We start from the raw sequence: 16,488 nt of genomic DNA, 5'->3' as shown, positions 1-16,488 counted from the left end.
TAACCAATCACAGCACATTTCGTATTTCAGAAGGCGGGCCTTCATTTGATACAGGAACTATTCGAGCCGTTCATGCCAGACTGGAGAGAGAGGTGTTGTAATAATGTAAAATATGTGAAAAATAATGTGTTTTTCGAACAACCTAGTATGAGAGCCTGTTCTAGTACACCCCCAAAACAAAATCAAGACTTTGTAAAAGAGCATAATAGGACCCCTTTAAAGTATGGTTCAAAACATAATTAATGAGTCTGACAATTTTCAGAGAATCTGACCAACATTAAATATTAAATAATTATAAGCTAATAATCTAATTAAGAAAAAAACTGACTACTGTAGAAATTACTTTGGGAAGACGCTGTTCATAAACAGATTACTTTACGGCACAAAAGAATGGTTACGCTCATTGTCCATATAAAATATAAATATGGATATAAACATGGACCAAAAATCTATAATAATACATTATTTAATCATTTGAACCTTTATTCATTTGATGCCTCTTTTATTCAGAATCATAAAAAAACAATATTAATGGAAGTGAAAGGATGGCTTTGTATAATAATAATAATAATAATTATTATTATTATACAGGAAGAGTAATTCCCAAATATGTCAGTTTTAAACAATCATAACCACTCCACTTCATAAAACTTCTTTGCATTTAAATAATGTAACTGATATATAAATGCTATCTGGTGTTTAAGCAGGACCACTTTCTTTATAATATGAATCACTTTATAGCTCATAAGGTGGACACATTTCTGGTTTAATAATCATTGCACCGAATGAAAAATATCTGTTTATTCATACATCATATTTCAGTTATTATATATCTTGCTCAACCCACACTGATTTTTAAAAGACACTTTAAAATGTCAACATGGGTGAGTTTGCACAGTGTATTTTCCTACTTGCCAGGTATTCTGCATTCAGGCAGATATTGCATTCCTGAACTCTATAGGCAAAGTGTTTTTAAGTTGCTTTAAAGAGTGTTTAACTTGCTCACAATTACTGCACAATGAAACAAATGCTACTGAAGGATGTTTGTCCATCATTGGTGATGTGAATGGCTCATTTTCCTGTTGTTCCAAAGGACATCTTAAGAACCATAATCGTATCGCTTAACCACAGTCCTTATCAATCTATTATCATTTACAATCGATTATACAACAGTTAGTTCTTGTCCTTGATTTGATTTGCCAAGTGTTCCAGGACATCATATTTAGTGTAACAGCACTGTGATGTTTAACTTTTTGCATCACTCCGCTTGTCTATGTTTGGAAAAACTGGAGTGAATGTGGAGTGGAGTAGTCTCTGTCCTATTTGATAAAAAATGCAAAGCTTTAATGCTTTGACTTCTTTTGGAACTATTTATACGGGAAAAATATATACAGACTGTCAAATTTTTGTCTAAAATGTAATGGATATCAATTGCATGTTTATAGAACTGCTGTATAAAAGCTATATCAGTTTTCATTGTTTTGTTATTCTGAATATGAGCGTGACTGTGATTATCCGCAACTGAATTATAGAGTGTCACAGTGCCTGCCCATTTTTTCAGCAGCCTTGGTTCCGGAAGTATTTTTCCCATCCATTCATCATTCGTTTTAAGCCATGAACTAAACCAACCAGCTACTAAGTGAATTACACTTGATTTGAAGCAAAAAAATTATTTGAAAATCAGTCTAAAAGGTACAAGACCGTGTACTTAAAACGGCTTTAATGTGGGAAAGAAGCATTGCAAATGGCATCAATTAAAAATGATGGGAAAACTTGTGCTTCATAGGAGTGAGTGGATGCTAAATTAGTTTGTTGCGGTTGTCCGATTGGTGATTTCTCTTCAGAATCATGGGTTATGTAGTTTTACACCAGGAATTCCACTGATAAACACAATTATTGAAATAGTGCAGACTGATGGCTTCAATAAAAGCATGTGCCATCAATTAACAACCTTGTAGCTCACAGTAGGTCTGTCTTTAAAGGTTTTTGTTATCGTTGAAATGAATTCCCCAATGTAGAAAATGAATGGGATTTTTACTTTCAGAACCCAACTATTGCTCTCTTTAATGTAACAACAACCTTTTCAAAGCAGGTAGGTCAACACAGTTTCTGTCCTTGAAATAGCAACAAAATTAATATAAACTGTTTGACGACTTCTCTCACATTCGCAGTTGTTATTTCTCTTCTCTCACTGCACAGTCATCACAGTTAATATCATATAATTACGTGCCACGCAAATAATCTGGTGTCACACTCCACTTGCTGCATTCTCAGTGTCCTTGGTAACCAACTCCTCTTGCAATGGAGATGAGCCCTCTATTAATTCCAGACCATGTTCTATCAAAGAGAAGACATCAGGGCTTGCACTGTAGCTTATCCAAGATGCTTGGTCAGTTATGGGAGAGGCTGAATCCCACATGTTCGGCCGATTCTCAGTGGCACCGACCCCAAAACTGCTGTAGACATTTTGGTTATTAGAAGATTTGGCTCCATGGGCCAAAGGAGGTTCACTTGATGCACCTGCTACAAGAATACTAGTTTCGGACACATGGCTAACTTCTGCTGTACTGAAACGTCCTAGTTTGTCGTGAATGTGCGCAGAGTCAAATGTTCCAGTTTGGTCAGTATTCTTTGTTTTTGTTGTGGGGATATTGAGAAGGCCTTCGTGACCGTTGTTATCACCGCTGTGTCTCTGTGAAGAAGTGGAGTGGGCAAATGTGGGGGTCTGTGTCGATCTCAGGCTGACCGGTGGTGTTTTATTCATATTGTTTGTAGTTGGTACATCACTTGTTGTGATGTTATTTGTGTTTATAGGTATAATTGCAGCCGTCACCAATACATCTGACCGTCCAGACACAGATGCAGACGTCGGTTTCCATATCAAACTGTAATAAATTGCCACTATAATAGCGGCCAAAGACACCGACAAGACATATGCGAATACAGTAGCCAGTCTCACCCACTTTTCATTGGTTTTAGCAGCCATTTTAGCTTTTTTGTCGCCCGTGTATGTGGCCGGTTTGCCCCGTTCCATGTTTGGCATAAAGTCCCGTTCCCTCATGTTCGCGCGGGTTCTCCCTCTGTGCTCCTATGCGCCGTCCAAGACGAACGCTTGATATTGACAGATTATTCAAGAGAACTGCTGACGGTTTAATACTCAGCTTTTGTCGATTATCCACGTCGCTGTGTTTTTTTACTCATTCATCATTCCTCCAATCTTGCAAGTCCACAACAGAGATCTGTTTCCAGCATGACAGTAGCGTGTGGACGTTATTCAATGCAGAGACGCTTCCAGAGCGCTATAGATGACCGCTATATTCAGCGATCTCACCCCGTCTAAAGCAAAACCAGTGCTGAGATGTGATTCATCTGCTGAATGACATCGAACAGACATACAGACAGCCTCCGTGCTATACAGTGAGGGGACCGTGTGCTATAGACCGAAAACGAAGGGAGGCGGGTCTCACTAGTGCGCACTAACAAGTCGCTGCCCACAGCTAAACGTCATCCAGTCAGAATCCCCCTGACTGTGTTTGGGTAGTTAACATGGACATGAACATGCTTATATTTAAAGGGGAAATGTATCACATGTGGCCACAAAAGCTCATATATAATTATATAATAAGTGCCATAAGTTTCGATGCACTGCAGGATACTACTGTCAACCACCCATTTCTTATTATTTCAGTAACTTTATAAATCATGGGAGAACTATACACAAACAGACAGACATTTTGACAGATTTTGGTCCTTTGTCCCGGGTCTCAATTTGCTTAATAGTTTTCTCTGTGTTGCAGTTTAGTTTTATAAACAATTGTTTTCATATAGGCTATATTGTATATATATATATATATATTTGCAATATAAATGTCCAAATCTCAGAAACAAGTTTTCATCTCTATTAAATAGATATAAACATTGTCAGATAGCCTATAATAACAAAATGTTATATGCCTGTTGGTAGCGTCATATGTTTGGCATATTATTAATCAGAAGAAAAAAGAGTCAAAGATGTATTGCATTGTGTAAAAGGATATACCATTTTTGCCTGTTTTATAAATAATGCCTTTGTACCTTTGTTTTGACATGTTAGTCACCAAGTGCATGATGGCACCAGGTGGACAAACAGCTACACTGCACTATGACTGAAATAACGGCCAATCTGAAATTATTGTGCATTCACCTGAACAAAGGTTAAATCAGTATCAGTATGTGTATAATTTAATTCCATATTATTTTACACCTGTAACAAAATGTCATTGGTTATTGTGATTAAAAACTCGAAATATCTGAAAGGACACATTTCAAGATGTTTGGAGATGAGGAAGTGTTGTGTCTAATTCTGTGTACTTCGCATTTTTACTCGCTGTCTGTTTAACACGTCTCAATATGTTTTTCACACAGATACTTTTTTTTTTTTTGGTAACCAAAGACAAACTGAGGACAAGTGTTGACACTGTGACCTGACTATTGGCAATGCAGGACAGGAACAGACAATTTTTTTTGTTAGAGGTCTAAGTATTCAGGACTTAAACTTCTGAAACGTGGACTTGGCTGAGGGTGCTAAACATGCAGCCTAATGGGGTATAAAACTTAATGGGGTATTCATGTAAGCAAATGGCACTCATGATCAGTGATCAAGTAAAAGCTTCTTGCTTAGTCTTGAGTTGGAATGTGAGTGTGGTTCTCTATTCATTTACGTTTTATACACCAGTTAGTTTTAGTTATAAAAATGCCGGAAGTATTCAATTTATACAAGCATAGCTTTGTGTATATGGCAACTAAACAGAAACTGAATCTCAACAAATCTAAAAACTACTAAAATTATAGACTTAAAGAAAACACAGAATATCATATACAAAGAAATCCATTATGATTGTTAATCATTATTTTAAACAATAGCTATTTAGGATTTTTTTTCTTTTTTGGCAATTAAAACAATTTATAATTTAAATAAATTTGCTATTGAACATCATTGTCCAAAATAAATTAATCTGATTTAAGGGTTCAGTCTTATCTTTGGAAAATCATGGGATCACTATTGTGGCAAACAGATTGCGCAGTCTGAGGAAGTGATGTCAAAAGACAATGTGTATATATAAGTATGAGAACTGAGAGCGAAACCTGTTACTAAAAGAGAAGAAAAATGAATTTACTCTTGGGCACATGTCTTGGATTGCTGTTCAACTTTGTTGATTTTAATACAGGTAATACAGAAAAATGGCGGTCAGACTGGATAGTTTTCATAATTAATATAATATTTTTCATAATCAGTATAATGGCCTGGTTTCACAGACGGGGCTTAGACTAAGCCAGGATTAGGAGTCAAAGATGTATTGCATTGTGTAAAAGGATATACCATTTTTGCCTGTTTTATAAATAATGCCTTTGTACCTTTGTTTTGACATGTTAGTCACCAAGTGCATGATGGCACCAGGTGGACAAACAGCTACACTGCACTATGACTGAAATAACGGCCAATCTGAAATTATTGTGCATTCACCTGAACAAAGGTTAAATCAGTATCAGTATGTGTATAATTTAATTCCATATTATTTTACACCTGTAACAAAATGTCATTGGTTATTGTGATTAAAAACTCGAAATATCTGAAAGGACACATTTCAAGATGTTTGGAGATGAGGAAGTGTTGTGTCTAATTCTGTGTACTTCGCATTTTTACTCGCTGTCTGTTTAACACGTCTCAATATGTTTTTCACACAGATACTTTTTTTTTTTTTGGTAACCAAAGACAAACTGAGGACAAGTGTTGACACTGTGACCTGACTATTGGCAATGCAGGACAGGAACAGACAATTTTTTTTGTTAGAGGTCTAAGTATTCAGGACTTAAACTTCTGAAACGTGGACTTGGCTGAGGGTGCTAAACATGCAGCCTAATGGAGTATAAAACTTAATGGGGTATTCATGTAAGCAAATGGCACTCATGATCAGTGATCAAGTAAAAGCTTCTTGCTTAGTCTTGAGTTGGAATGTGAGTGTGGTTCTCTATTCATTTACGTTTTATACACCAGTTAGTTTTAGTTATAAAAATGCCGGAAGTATTCAATTTATACAAGCATAGCTTTGTGTATATGGCAACTAAACAGAAACTGAATCTCAACAAATCTAAAAACTACTAAAATTATAGACTTAAAGAAAACACAGAATATCATATACAAAGAAATCCATTATGATTGTTAATCATTATTTTAAACAATAGCTATTTAGGATTTTTTTTCTTTTTTGGCAATTAAAACAATTTATAATTTAAATAAATTTGCTATTGAACATCATTGTCCAAAATAAATTAATCTGATTTAAGGGTTCAGTCTTATCTTTGGAAAATCATGGGATCACTATTGTGGCAAACAGATTGCGCAGTCTGAGGAAGTGATGTCAAAAGACAATGTGTATATATAAGTATGAGAACTGAGAGCGAAACCTGTTACTAAAAGAGAAGAAAAATGAATTTACTCTTGGGCACATGTCTTGGATTGCTGTTCAACTTTGTTGATTTTAATACAGGTAATACAGAAAAATGGCGGTCAGACTGGATAGTTTTCATAATTAATATAATATTTTTCATAATCAGTATAATGGCCTGGTTTCACAGACGGGGCTTAGACTAAGCCAGGATTAGGCCATAGTTCAATTAGAACATTTAAGTCATTTTTATTAACATGCCTTAGAAAAAAACATTACTGGTGTGCATCTTGAGACAAAACAAAGGCACTGATATATTTTAACATCAGTCAGTGCAAGTTTCTTTCAGTTGAAACAGCTCAGAATTACATTTTAGTCTGGGACTAGGCTTAAGCCTTGTCTGTGAAACCAGGGGAATATTTTTTTTAATTAAGTTAGCAGGTTTTTATGCTTGGTTGCCCTTTTTTGATCAACTGAATACTACTTAGTTATTTTTAATGTAAAGGTTATGTTTGTGTTTACATTAAGGTGCTGATATGACTGCAGAAGAAAAGAAAGTCTTCCTTGGAGGGAGTGTGAGTTTGCTGTGTCTTAATCTGTTGACACAGACAGACTGCAGTAATGTTACATGGCTGTCTAATGATGATCCTGCCATTGAGTTGGTCACCCTTGGTAAACGCAATCCGGACAGCTCACAGAGAGAAGGCAGAGTGAGTCTGATGTCTGACTGCTCTCTACACATCAGTGAACTCAGAGCTGGAGATAATGGATGCTACACCTGCCGTCAGTATTCAGGTTTGCATGGAAGCAAAATTGAAGAGGATGCCAGAATTTGCTTGATTATTAATAAAGGTAAGCTTTATGGCATGATTTATCAATTTGTCTTCCTTTGTGTCCTTCACTTTTACAAAACAATAGTAATGTATAAAGTTTTAAATTAATTTAAATCTTGTTTTTACTGTGCAGTATACAGTATTTACATGTGCGTTTACATTTTATATTAATAGAATTTAACATTAATAATAGATTTCTACCAGGTTAATTGTTTTTCTTGTTGTAAATGTCTTTGACTGCTCTATATTGCTGTTGCAGTTTAGTCAGGTCAGTAGTTAAATGTTAGTGGCTTAAGTTTTTGCTATGGAAAATGATCATAATGCCAGCAATATCCTAACCAACAGTTTTGTCTTATATCTAAAATTGGCAAACATCTACAATGCCTTTTTCCTTTTTTTTCAGCTGCTACTTCCATGAACAATAATGACAGCACTGATGACAGAGAAGGTGATATATCGTCCTCCAATTATTTCCATAAATCTTATTTTCATGATTGAGAATTGTATATAGACTACAGTGTTCAACAGCAATCTTATATTTGTATCCATTGTTGGAAGTTGTTCTGTGTAAATTAGTAGTTCAACATGAGTAGAGCTCAGGGCTAAAACAGATGGATTAAACACATTTTGACAAATGCAGTATGATGTGTTGGTAGAAAAACCTAAAACATATAAATAAGCCTTTGAATTCTAATTACATTATCTGCTTTCTTGGTTTCTTGTTGAACAGCATACTGTACTTCATAATAAAACCTAATACATTATAGTGTATAGAAACATAAAGACATTATATCTACGTGACTCTATAATGCTGTTGTTGTTGTTTTTTTATTCTTCTTCTTTTAAAGACCTGTTAATGATAATAATCCCATCAGTGCTCATCGTCGGTGCTTTGTCAGTGACTGCACTCATCATTTGGCTGAGATATCACAGGAGAGCACAAAGTGAGCCATGGTTACCTTACGGTCTCATTCTTTACAACTGTGCTGTTTCTTTTAACTTACCAAATCTTCAACCCTGAAAATGTGCACTTTCTTTCTTTCTTTCTTTCAGTGAGAACATCAGTTGAAAATCAGAACATATTGGAATTTGAAACCAAAATAACTGAACGTGAACACAAGAATGTGGGTAAAATGCCAATTGGATATAGCATATACATCTTGATTTACCTGGTGTGTTGCTTTACTCAATTTACAGAATTCTGTTCTTATTACTTGCACAGGGTGAAGATGTGAACTACATTGAATTAAACTACAATGTAATGAAACCAAGGAAAATGGACGTTGACAAAGTAGCGGACATTGACCAAAAAACTGAATATGCTGTCATAAAACTTTGCTGATCGCTGTAAACATGTTACGCTAAATAATTCCTCAGTTGTACAGCATAAAATAAGTTGATTTCATCGACTGCATGTGTCTGTGTGTAAGCACTTCCTCACAGGTTATGATTCCCATGAGGTCATTGTCTGGTTTTGGTCACTGGATACTCATAAGTCACAAGTTTATTGAACTTCTCTCTGTCTCTCTCTCTTGTGTATCTTTTGTCACAATTATTTTTCCATTTGTTTGTTTCTTTGTTCTTTTAGCTTTACTTTATGTGCTTCATTAAATTAAGATAAACTATTTTCTGCCTCATTCTTAACTTCTGTAAAAGAACATTACAATTGCAAACATCACAATCGCACAAATCAACAGTCAAATTAATTCAAAAGTTTTCTTTTTTCATTTTGACTGGCACAAACTCGACAAGAAACAGAGGACCAAAAACCAGTAAAAGACATGGATTTGTAAAATATATGAAACAGGAGAAAGAAACACATCACATTGATGAGTGTTAAATGTGGGGGGGGGGGGGGGGGATTAAATGCTACTAAAGCTGCAAACCACCAACTCAAATCTGAAGACAGACAAATATATAACTTATACTTATATAACGTTATACATCAGCAGTTTGTCATACAGTACTGCCCAATAGAGCCATTCAATCACAATGTCATTTTGCGTTCCTTGTGAAGTTTTAGGTTTTTAACACAAACACACACACACACACATATATATATATATATATATATATAGTGTGTGTGTGTGCATATATACAGTATATATATATATATAATGAGGAAAAAAAATTAACTTAAATTATTTTAGCAAATGGCTGCAATATAACAAAGAGTGAAAAATTTAAGGGGGTCTGAATACTTTCCATACCCACTGTATATATATATATGTGCGTGTGTGTGTGTGTGTGTGTGTGTGTGTAACACTAGGTCTGTGGTTTAAAGGATCTTTCACATTCTACAATATGTTCATGCCTTAAATGTGAATTTGAACTTTTTTTCATGCAAGTTGCTATATAAGGACTACTGCGGTTACCCAATTCCTCAAGCACATAAATTCACATCCTTGAACTAGTTGTACTCCTTATTTAGTAAGTGTGCTTTACTGTCATATTTAGTGTGAAGTTGAAGTTGAACACCAATTCTGTGAAATCATAAGAAATGAAACCATACACGCACACACACAAAACTTTCATAAAATGTTTACGTTTTAATTCTAAAGGTGTACTTCAGTTTCATGGCTTAAAACCATTTTCATTTTATTTGTAATATATATGTGATAACAAACCCCCATTACAGGAAATAATGATCTCAATGAAGACATTATGTGTGTGTGTGTGTGTGTGTGTGTGTGTGTGTGTGTGTGTGTGTGTGTGTGTGTGTGTGACACTAGACCAACATATATAAACATCCATGTAAAAACAGTAAAACTGATGTGATGACAACAATTTAAAAAAATGATGGCAAAGAATTTTGAAAATTTTTCTATTTTTAACATTTACATTTTTTTAACATTTAAATTTACCTGTTTTCCCCAGCATGCAATATATCAAATAGCTAATTTAAACAAACATTACTGTAAAAAAAATCTTAGCCTATTGTTCTCTTTAAAAAAAAACATTGACCCAAGGAAATTTGTCACGATTTTGGAAATAAAATGGAATGAATAAATAAATAAATAAATAAAATGTTCATTTCACCAAAGCAGTGATTGTTAGATAGAAAATAAGGAAAAGAGGCATCTGAAATGTGTTTCCTTATCTCTGTGCACCTTTAGTTTGTATTTGGTGGTTAATGAGGAGAAGCACTGTTTAAAAGCAAACTCTGGCTAGCAGAACCCATGTTGAGATTATCCAATAGGTGTCAAGTGCCTGCTCTTGACTGTGCCTGAGTCCACACTGCCAAGCTCAAGAACAAAAGGTTGCAAGACTCTCCTTGTCTGTGTCCCACAGATCTTTGACGACCCCCCTCAAACCCCCAACATACACAAGCACGGCCCAAACCCCAGCACATACATACAATCTCAGCATGTGGCAGACTACCGGAGCCGACCCAATGTTGCCCCATTTGCATTTTAAGCACAGGATGGAAAGAGAACACTTGAGATGTTTTAGCCCACAACGGCTCATCAACATTTCAGCTCCACATTTTAGCAAGAACTTCTGTTATCACACTTATTTAATGCGTTTTTACGGACACTCCAGAAATAAAGTTCTTTTTTTGGCATAGTTGGTTCCACAAATAACTTTTAACATCCATGGAACCTTTTCACTGCACAAAAGGTTATTTTTAATGAAAGAAGCTTCTTCAGATTAATACAATATTCTTAACACACCAAAAATGGTTCTTTTAAGAAAAGAAAAAAAAAAACTTTTTGAAACCAGATTATGTACATGTTGGTTGACTTTTAGAGTACAAGTTTGTTTGAGTTGCAACCTTTGGACTGGCAATTTAAGACAGTTAATAATAATGTATTTTTTGGTCATAAGCATTAATAAAAACAAGCAATAGGATCATTTCAGCATTGTTTTAAGCCTGGCACCAGGTTGTCTCCATTCAAAAAAACTGGGCTGGAGAGGGTACATTCAGGAAGAGAGATGTAGGTCAGGCCGGTGAGGGGTGGGGTGTGTGGCTGAAGCAGTAGAAACAAAAGGTTCTGTGAAAAGCCTGCAAAAGGTGGACAGGCAGAGGTGTTAAAAGTGATACCCTGAAGAAACAAGAGGCATATATGCACCTTCCCAGATCTGTGTCTCTCTCTGCCATTTGCACACACTGTCTGCTCAAGCACAACTCCAATAAACAAAAGAGTGAGCTTGACCTTGTGTGGCCTGCTGGTCTGACTTAGTTTTTAATGAGACACACATACAGCACTATGAATAAATAGGTAAAGGTTTAAGTAAATAGCATACCTGCTGGATTTACTGAACCTTGAGAATGATAAAAGTTGTGCTCAGGGGGGTTATAATCAAAAACAAGGCCTTGCTAATCCATTAAAAGTGAGCACTACACTAAACATCCCCAGGTATACAGAAAAAATCCATCTACATCTGATTGAAACTGGACCTCAGGCTTTGGCATGGAAAGAAAACACTTCAAAGCCATTGTCTGAGGGAGTTCACTTTGAGCTATGGAAATGGAAATTTCCAGCATTCCTCAATGATAATTGGCTAGCTCCAAAAGGGCAGTGAAGCTTAACTTTAATTACCAAGGAAGCTATAGACCCTATTCAAACTTTGTTGTCTATTTAAAATATATATATATATATATTTTTTAATGTTATTGCAAACATTTAAGGCCAAACTACAAATTTACTATTCAAACTTCTAACCAGAGAGACTGTTCATTTCCAGTATAGGCCTATTCCAATAGTACACAGATTAAATATTTAACACTGCATTTGCAAGCTATGCCATAATATCATACATTTCCAGTGATTATCCATATATATTTTTTAATTGGCTCAATAAATGAACTTATATACAATTCTTTTCAAATAAAATCCTTTGTTTACACTTCACATTGAAAATGACATGCAGGGTTCTTCATATTAGTGATGGACAAATTATTTGGAAAATACCTTAACAGTTACCGTGAAATATCATGGTGCAATGTGTTTTGTGGGGACATTTAGGTGGTCCTCGCTATTTAAAAGGCTCAAATTGTCAAATATATATATATTTTTAACTACTATTAACTGATTTTGTGATGCTTAGATGTAAGGGTAGGGTATAGTAAGCATTATTATCTTAAAACCCATTGTGTCTATAAGAAGTCCTTACTAAAACAGTTTCCACTGATAGCTTATAGGTAGGTGTGTGTGTGTGTGTGTGTAGGGGTTCAACACAACCCAGTGATTGACAATTTCCTGAAGGGAGGTCCCTCCCTTATCATGTGAAATTTCCTATACTTGGGTTCAGATTGCGCTCGTTGTCTCACCTATGATGAGCACGTTGTCCACCTCACACAATGGATTAAATTTGGAGTTGTGAGAAGGTCTAAATTTGCCATAGCTGACTACTTTACAAAGCTGATTTAAATCTCAAGGGAGGGAAACGCGAAAAACAAGGTGAGGTATTTGCGCTTTAATTTTGTTCGTTTGAATATAGTGCACTCTGCACGGTACTGTTTGTATTTATTCTGAATAATTCAGTCTTAATATGAGGACAGTTTTGTGTTCTTAGGCGTATTTTCTCTTATTTTATTAAATAAGTGAATTGATTTGTTAAGTCCACTTAATTTGCGCTTTCAAAGAAAATTAACAGAAATGTTAATGTATAACCGTACTCGAAAGTGCTGATAAGTGTTCGTATGATGAATTGTGTTTTTCGCTTGAGTAACGGAGACTCGTTTGGACTTCTGTCAGCCTCATTAGTGAAAAGTATCTGTAACTGATCTCTCTGTGTGATGCTGTGCCCTTTATTTGTTTCCGTTTAATACATGTTTTATCTAAAGAGTAAAATACATAGCTGCCCAACAAAAAAACAAGCCACATGTCCATTTCTAAAAAGGATTAATAAAAGTCAGTGGAAGTATGTGTGCGAATCTACAAAAAAGAATCAGCTAAATGTGCAGTTAGGCCTAATGGATGGCTGCAAATATAGTAACAATTTATTTTACCAGACAGATGTGGGAAAGTGGTTTGATAAACCAAGAATAAATGCTTATTTTCTTTTTTTACTTGAAATGTTATCATGAAATCACCGTACCTTTTTTCTATAGTTACAGTCAACAGTACAGTCAACTCTGTAAAATACACGCGTAATTCTTTTGGACTTTTTTCTTTCTTTTTTTTTGTCACAAAAATGGGTTAATGGTTAAATTGTTGTATGGTTATGCTAATCACACCCATCTCTTTACAAAGGGGCATTGTTATTTTACATTAATCAGCATTGTTATCACTATTATTATCACTTTTTGTATTATACAAAAAATCTTTTAAATTAATTCATTTCATACAAAAGTTTTAGTGTTTTTTTTTCATCACTTCTGCTTAAGTAGCAATATCTTCAAAGATATTTTACATCTGTCAATAAAACAAAATGTGTGCATTTTGGCAACCGCTGTAAATCGATCTACTAATGCTAATCCTCTTGTTTCTTCTTTTTTGTGAAGGCATGATTCAGAGGACAGAGCTGGTGCTCTCGGTCTTGGGAGAGCTGCAGGAGGCCACAGAGTGCATGGGTCTTGATGCCCTCACTAAAGTTGCTGTGGAGGTGGAGCAGGTCTTGGCCCCTTTCCATCTTCCTACAGCACTCTGCTCTGAGATCTCTTCATGGCTGGGCATTGACGCAGTAGCTCACAGACTGTACCCGGCAGACGCACAGATGGGTTTGCTACCTCTGGTCTGCAAAGGAGAAGGAAACCTGCTGTTTGATGCAGCTAGCATGCTTCTGGTGGGCTCTACGAGCCTGAGTCTGGAGCTGCAGGTCAGAACTGTGGTGGAGATGCTGCTTTGGAAGCGATACTACCTGTGTGGTATGATTGACTCAAAGGTCATGCTGCAAGCAGTTAGGTTTTCCCTCTGCACCGAGGAGTCTCAGGACATGCTCAATCTGCCGATTCAAGTGCTGGAAGCCATCTTTGATGCTGATGTCAAGGCCTCCTGTTTCCCCGGCTCATTTGCGAACATGTGGCACGTGTATGCACTGGCGTCTGTCCTGCAGTGCAACATTTATTCAGTTTATCCCATGTACAATTTAAAGATTCGTCCCTATTTCAATCGAGTCATTCGCCCGAGGACGTGGTCGAAAGGCGTTGAGTCCTTGACCCTTCACATCATGTGGTCAGGTGACTTGGAAGCAGGCTCTGTTTTCAAACCCCACAACTTCGTGGCCTTGATTCATGCGAGCGACCTCAAAATCGGGAGTCCCAACAGTGAGCAGCGAATGCCCTCGGTGAAGTCCCTGGATCTTTTGAATCAGGACTCCCAGCTGTCTTACTCCAACCTCAAAGACAAGTTCAACATCACCAAAAGTACCTTTTACCGCTGGAAGAGGCAAAGCATCGAGTATCACAAGAAATCGGTGGCCAGGTATGAGGCTAAACACTTTTTCCTGACATCCTACAAGCAAGGGAAGCTTATTCCCCTCAGCCAGTTCAAACTGCTTTTCCCGGAAATTCCAAGATCCACTTACTATGCGTGGAAGCAAGAGCTTGTGTCTACTTGCAGTGTCTCGGGCGGCTCCACGGGGGAGCTGAGTCCCGCAGACAGCACTGAACAGGACTACTGGTCCTCACCAGAAGTCAAGAATAAGCCCAGCCAAGGGAGCTTTGCTAGCATGTTGGCCTTCAAATGTGAGAAACTGGAAGGAGAACGTGCCCAAAATGTGGCTTTGATGCAGGAGGCGAAAAAGAGCTTGCAGAACTGTATCGTTGCAAACACGTCGTTCCCCTACAGAATTTTCAAAAGAAGGTTTCCAGGCATCTCCAGATCCACATACTACAACTGGAGGAGGGAAGCCATGCTGTTTACGCCTTTCAAAGAGCTCTCAGGAAGCAGTGAGGAAAGCTCAGATGCTGATAAAACCCAGAGTTCCAGAGGTCAAGTGTCCTTTGCTAAGTTTGACAGACAAAAACCGTCACCAAGAGTGAAGATCTCCAGACGCAAGCAAAGAAGCCTGAGGCTGGCGTACCACCAGAGGAAAATGTTAAGAGAAGAAGCCAAAATGCACGTCCAGAGGTCAAAGATGTCCTTCATCAAATTCAAGCTCAAGTTCCCTTCGGTTTCCTCCTCTTTCTACTGGCTCTGGAGAGATTCTTTGAACAGGAAAACCAAGAAGCCGGTCATGATGTCTGAGACGGAGAAATCCCAGAGCTTGGTTGTCTCACCAGACGTCTTCGAAAAGATAAAAACCCAAAGAATGTTTTCTTTTGATGGGAACATCGATTGCCTGAATGGACCGACAGTTAGTCCCTCTGAATTCACACTGCCTGAATACTCTCTGCCTGACCAGTCCAGTAATGAACAGATGTTTGTGATGGATGTCGTGGCACTGGCCAATTTCAAGGCCAAAGCAAAGCTGTTCTTGCAACAACGCTTTGAAGAGAAGTCCTTTCCAACATTCAAAGAATTCCGGTCTTACTTTCCTCTTACTCCTCGTTCCACCTACTACATGTGGAAAAGGGCTCTGCATCACGGGGTGCCATTAATTCATGGCTAAATGTTGTGTTATATTCCTCACCGCTGTCCAAATGTGACACTTCTAATTTTTATAGTTCACGATGCATTGTTTTTTGAGTTTGACTGTTTGTTTTTTGAGTCACCCACATAATTGCAGTTCATGCATCTTAATTATTTGTCCCATTCCTTTATTTGACCACTTGGTTCTAGCTCAAGGACATTTGTGTGTGTGTGAAATCAGACAGTCTTTGTGTCCACCTACAGTACGTGCTGATGGCCCCTATAGGCAAAAGGCAGTTCAAAGACATTTTCAGGTTCTCAGATGCCTCTCTTTTGACCCCCATCCCCCAAATATTTACAATTTAAATGAGTTCTAAGTTCTGATTAGGTTCATTTTATTTCTTGTTTAATTTCCTTTTAATTGTTTTTGAGACTTATTTTTTATTTGTATTATTTTGTTTTTATTCAGTTTAAACTGTAAAATTACAGCTGAGGATTTTTTGAACAAAAAAATTTATAGTATTTGAATTCGTACCCTGGAGTGTTTTTTTTATTTCTTTTCTTTTCTTTTTTGTTTTTTGTTTTTGTTTTATACATATATATTTTTATACTGACAATTGAATGTTATCTCTGCTTGGGAAATCTTTATGTGGCCAATTTAAAATGGATTCCTCACACTTGAATGTTACAGAATTGTTGCCGTTTTGCACATTGTTTTTGACCATGTTTCAGTTCACAGGTTTACTTTTTTTTTTTTTTTTTTTTTTTTTT

At 36.6% G+C, this 16,488-nt stretch overlaps 3 protein-coding genes across 3 annotated transcripts; 2 read left to right on the top strand and 1 right to left on the bottom strand.

The window, feature by feature from the left end:
* Positions 1 to 1,722: 1,722 nt before the first annotated feature.
* Positions 1,723 to 3,423, bottom strand: LOC107668241 (uncharacterized). Its single transcript, XM_016460052.1, has one exon. It carries the CDS (start codon positions 3,059 to 3,061, stop codon positions 2,249 to 2,251), a length of 813 nt encoding a protein of 270 aa, XP_016315538.1. The 5' UTR covers positions 3,062 to 3,423; the 3' UTR covers positions 1,723 to 2,248.
* Positions 3,424 to 6,465: 3,042 nt separating this feature from the next.
* LOC107668243 (uncharacterized) lies at positions 6,466 to 8,659 on the top strand. The gene is made up of 6 exons (XM_016460056.1): positions 6,466 to 6,527; positions 6,954 to 7,277; positions 7,662 to 7,706; positions 8,107 to 8,202; positions 8,312 to 8,382; positions 8,481 to 8,659. The coding sequence occupies exons 1-6, from the start codon at positions 6,467 to 6,469 to the stop codon at positions 8,598 to 8,600; spliced, it is 717 nt and encodes a 238-aa protein (XP_016315542.1). The 5' UTR covers position 6,466; the 3' UTR covers positions 8,601 to 8,659.
* A 3,838-nt stretch (positions 8,660 to 12,497) lies between these two features.
* On the top strand, positions 12,498 to 16,138 carry LOC107668240 (vertnin-like). The gene is made up of 2 exons (XM_016460051.1): positions 12,498 to 12,663; positions 13,710 to 16,138. The coding sequence occupies exon 2, from the start codon at positions 13,712 to 13,714 to the stop codon at positions 15,755 to 15,757; it is 2,046 nt and encodes a 681-aa protein (XP_016315537.1). The 5' UTR covers positions 12,498 to 12,663; positions 13,710 to 13,711; the 3' UTR covers positions 15,758 to 16,138.
* Positions 16,139 to 16,488: the final 350 nt, after the last annotated feature.

This window comes from Sinocyclocheilus anshuiensis, unplaced genomic scaffold (assembly GCF_001515605.1).
Source record: "Sinocyclocheilus anshuiensis isolate Anshui unplaced genomic scaffold, SAMN03320099.WGS_v1.1 scaffold1341, whole genome shotgun sequence".
NCBI classification, from domain to species: domain Eukaryota; kingdom Metazoa; phylum Chordata; class Actinopteri; order Cypriniformes; family Cyprinidae; genus Sinocyclocheilus; species Sinocyclocheilus anshuiensis.
This window is presented reverse-complemented; position numbering and strand designations above follow the sequence as displayed.

Bases quoted from the DNA above. Each gene is read 5' to 3' on its own strand.
- LOC107668241 (XM_016460052.1), bottom strand. From the start codon at position 3,061: ATGAGGGAACGGGACTTTATGCCAAACATGGAACGGGGCAAACCGGCC.
- LOC107668243 (XM_016460056.1), top strand. From the start codon at position 6,467: ATGAATTTACTCTTGGGCACATGTCTTGGATTGCTGTTCAACTTTGTT. The intron at 6,528-6,953 runs GTAATACAGAAA...GTTTACATTAAG, and splicing joins CTTTGTTGATTTTAATACAG to GTGCTGATATGACTGCAGAA. The intron at 8,203-8,311 runs GTGAGCCATGGT...TCTTTCTTTCAG, and splicing joins ATATCACAGGAGAGCACAAA to TGAGAACATCAGTTGAAAAT.
- LOC107668240 (XM_016460051.1), top strand. From the start codon at position 13,712: ATGATTCAGAGGACAGAGCTGGTGCTCTCGGTCTTGGGAGAGCTGCAG.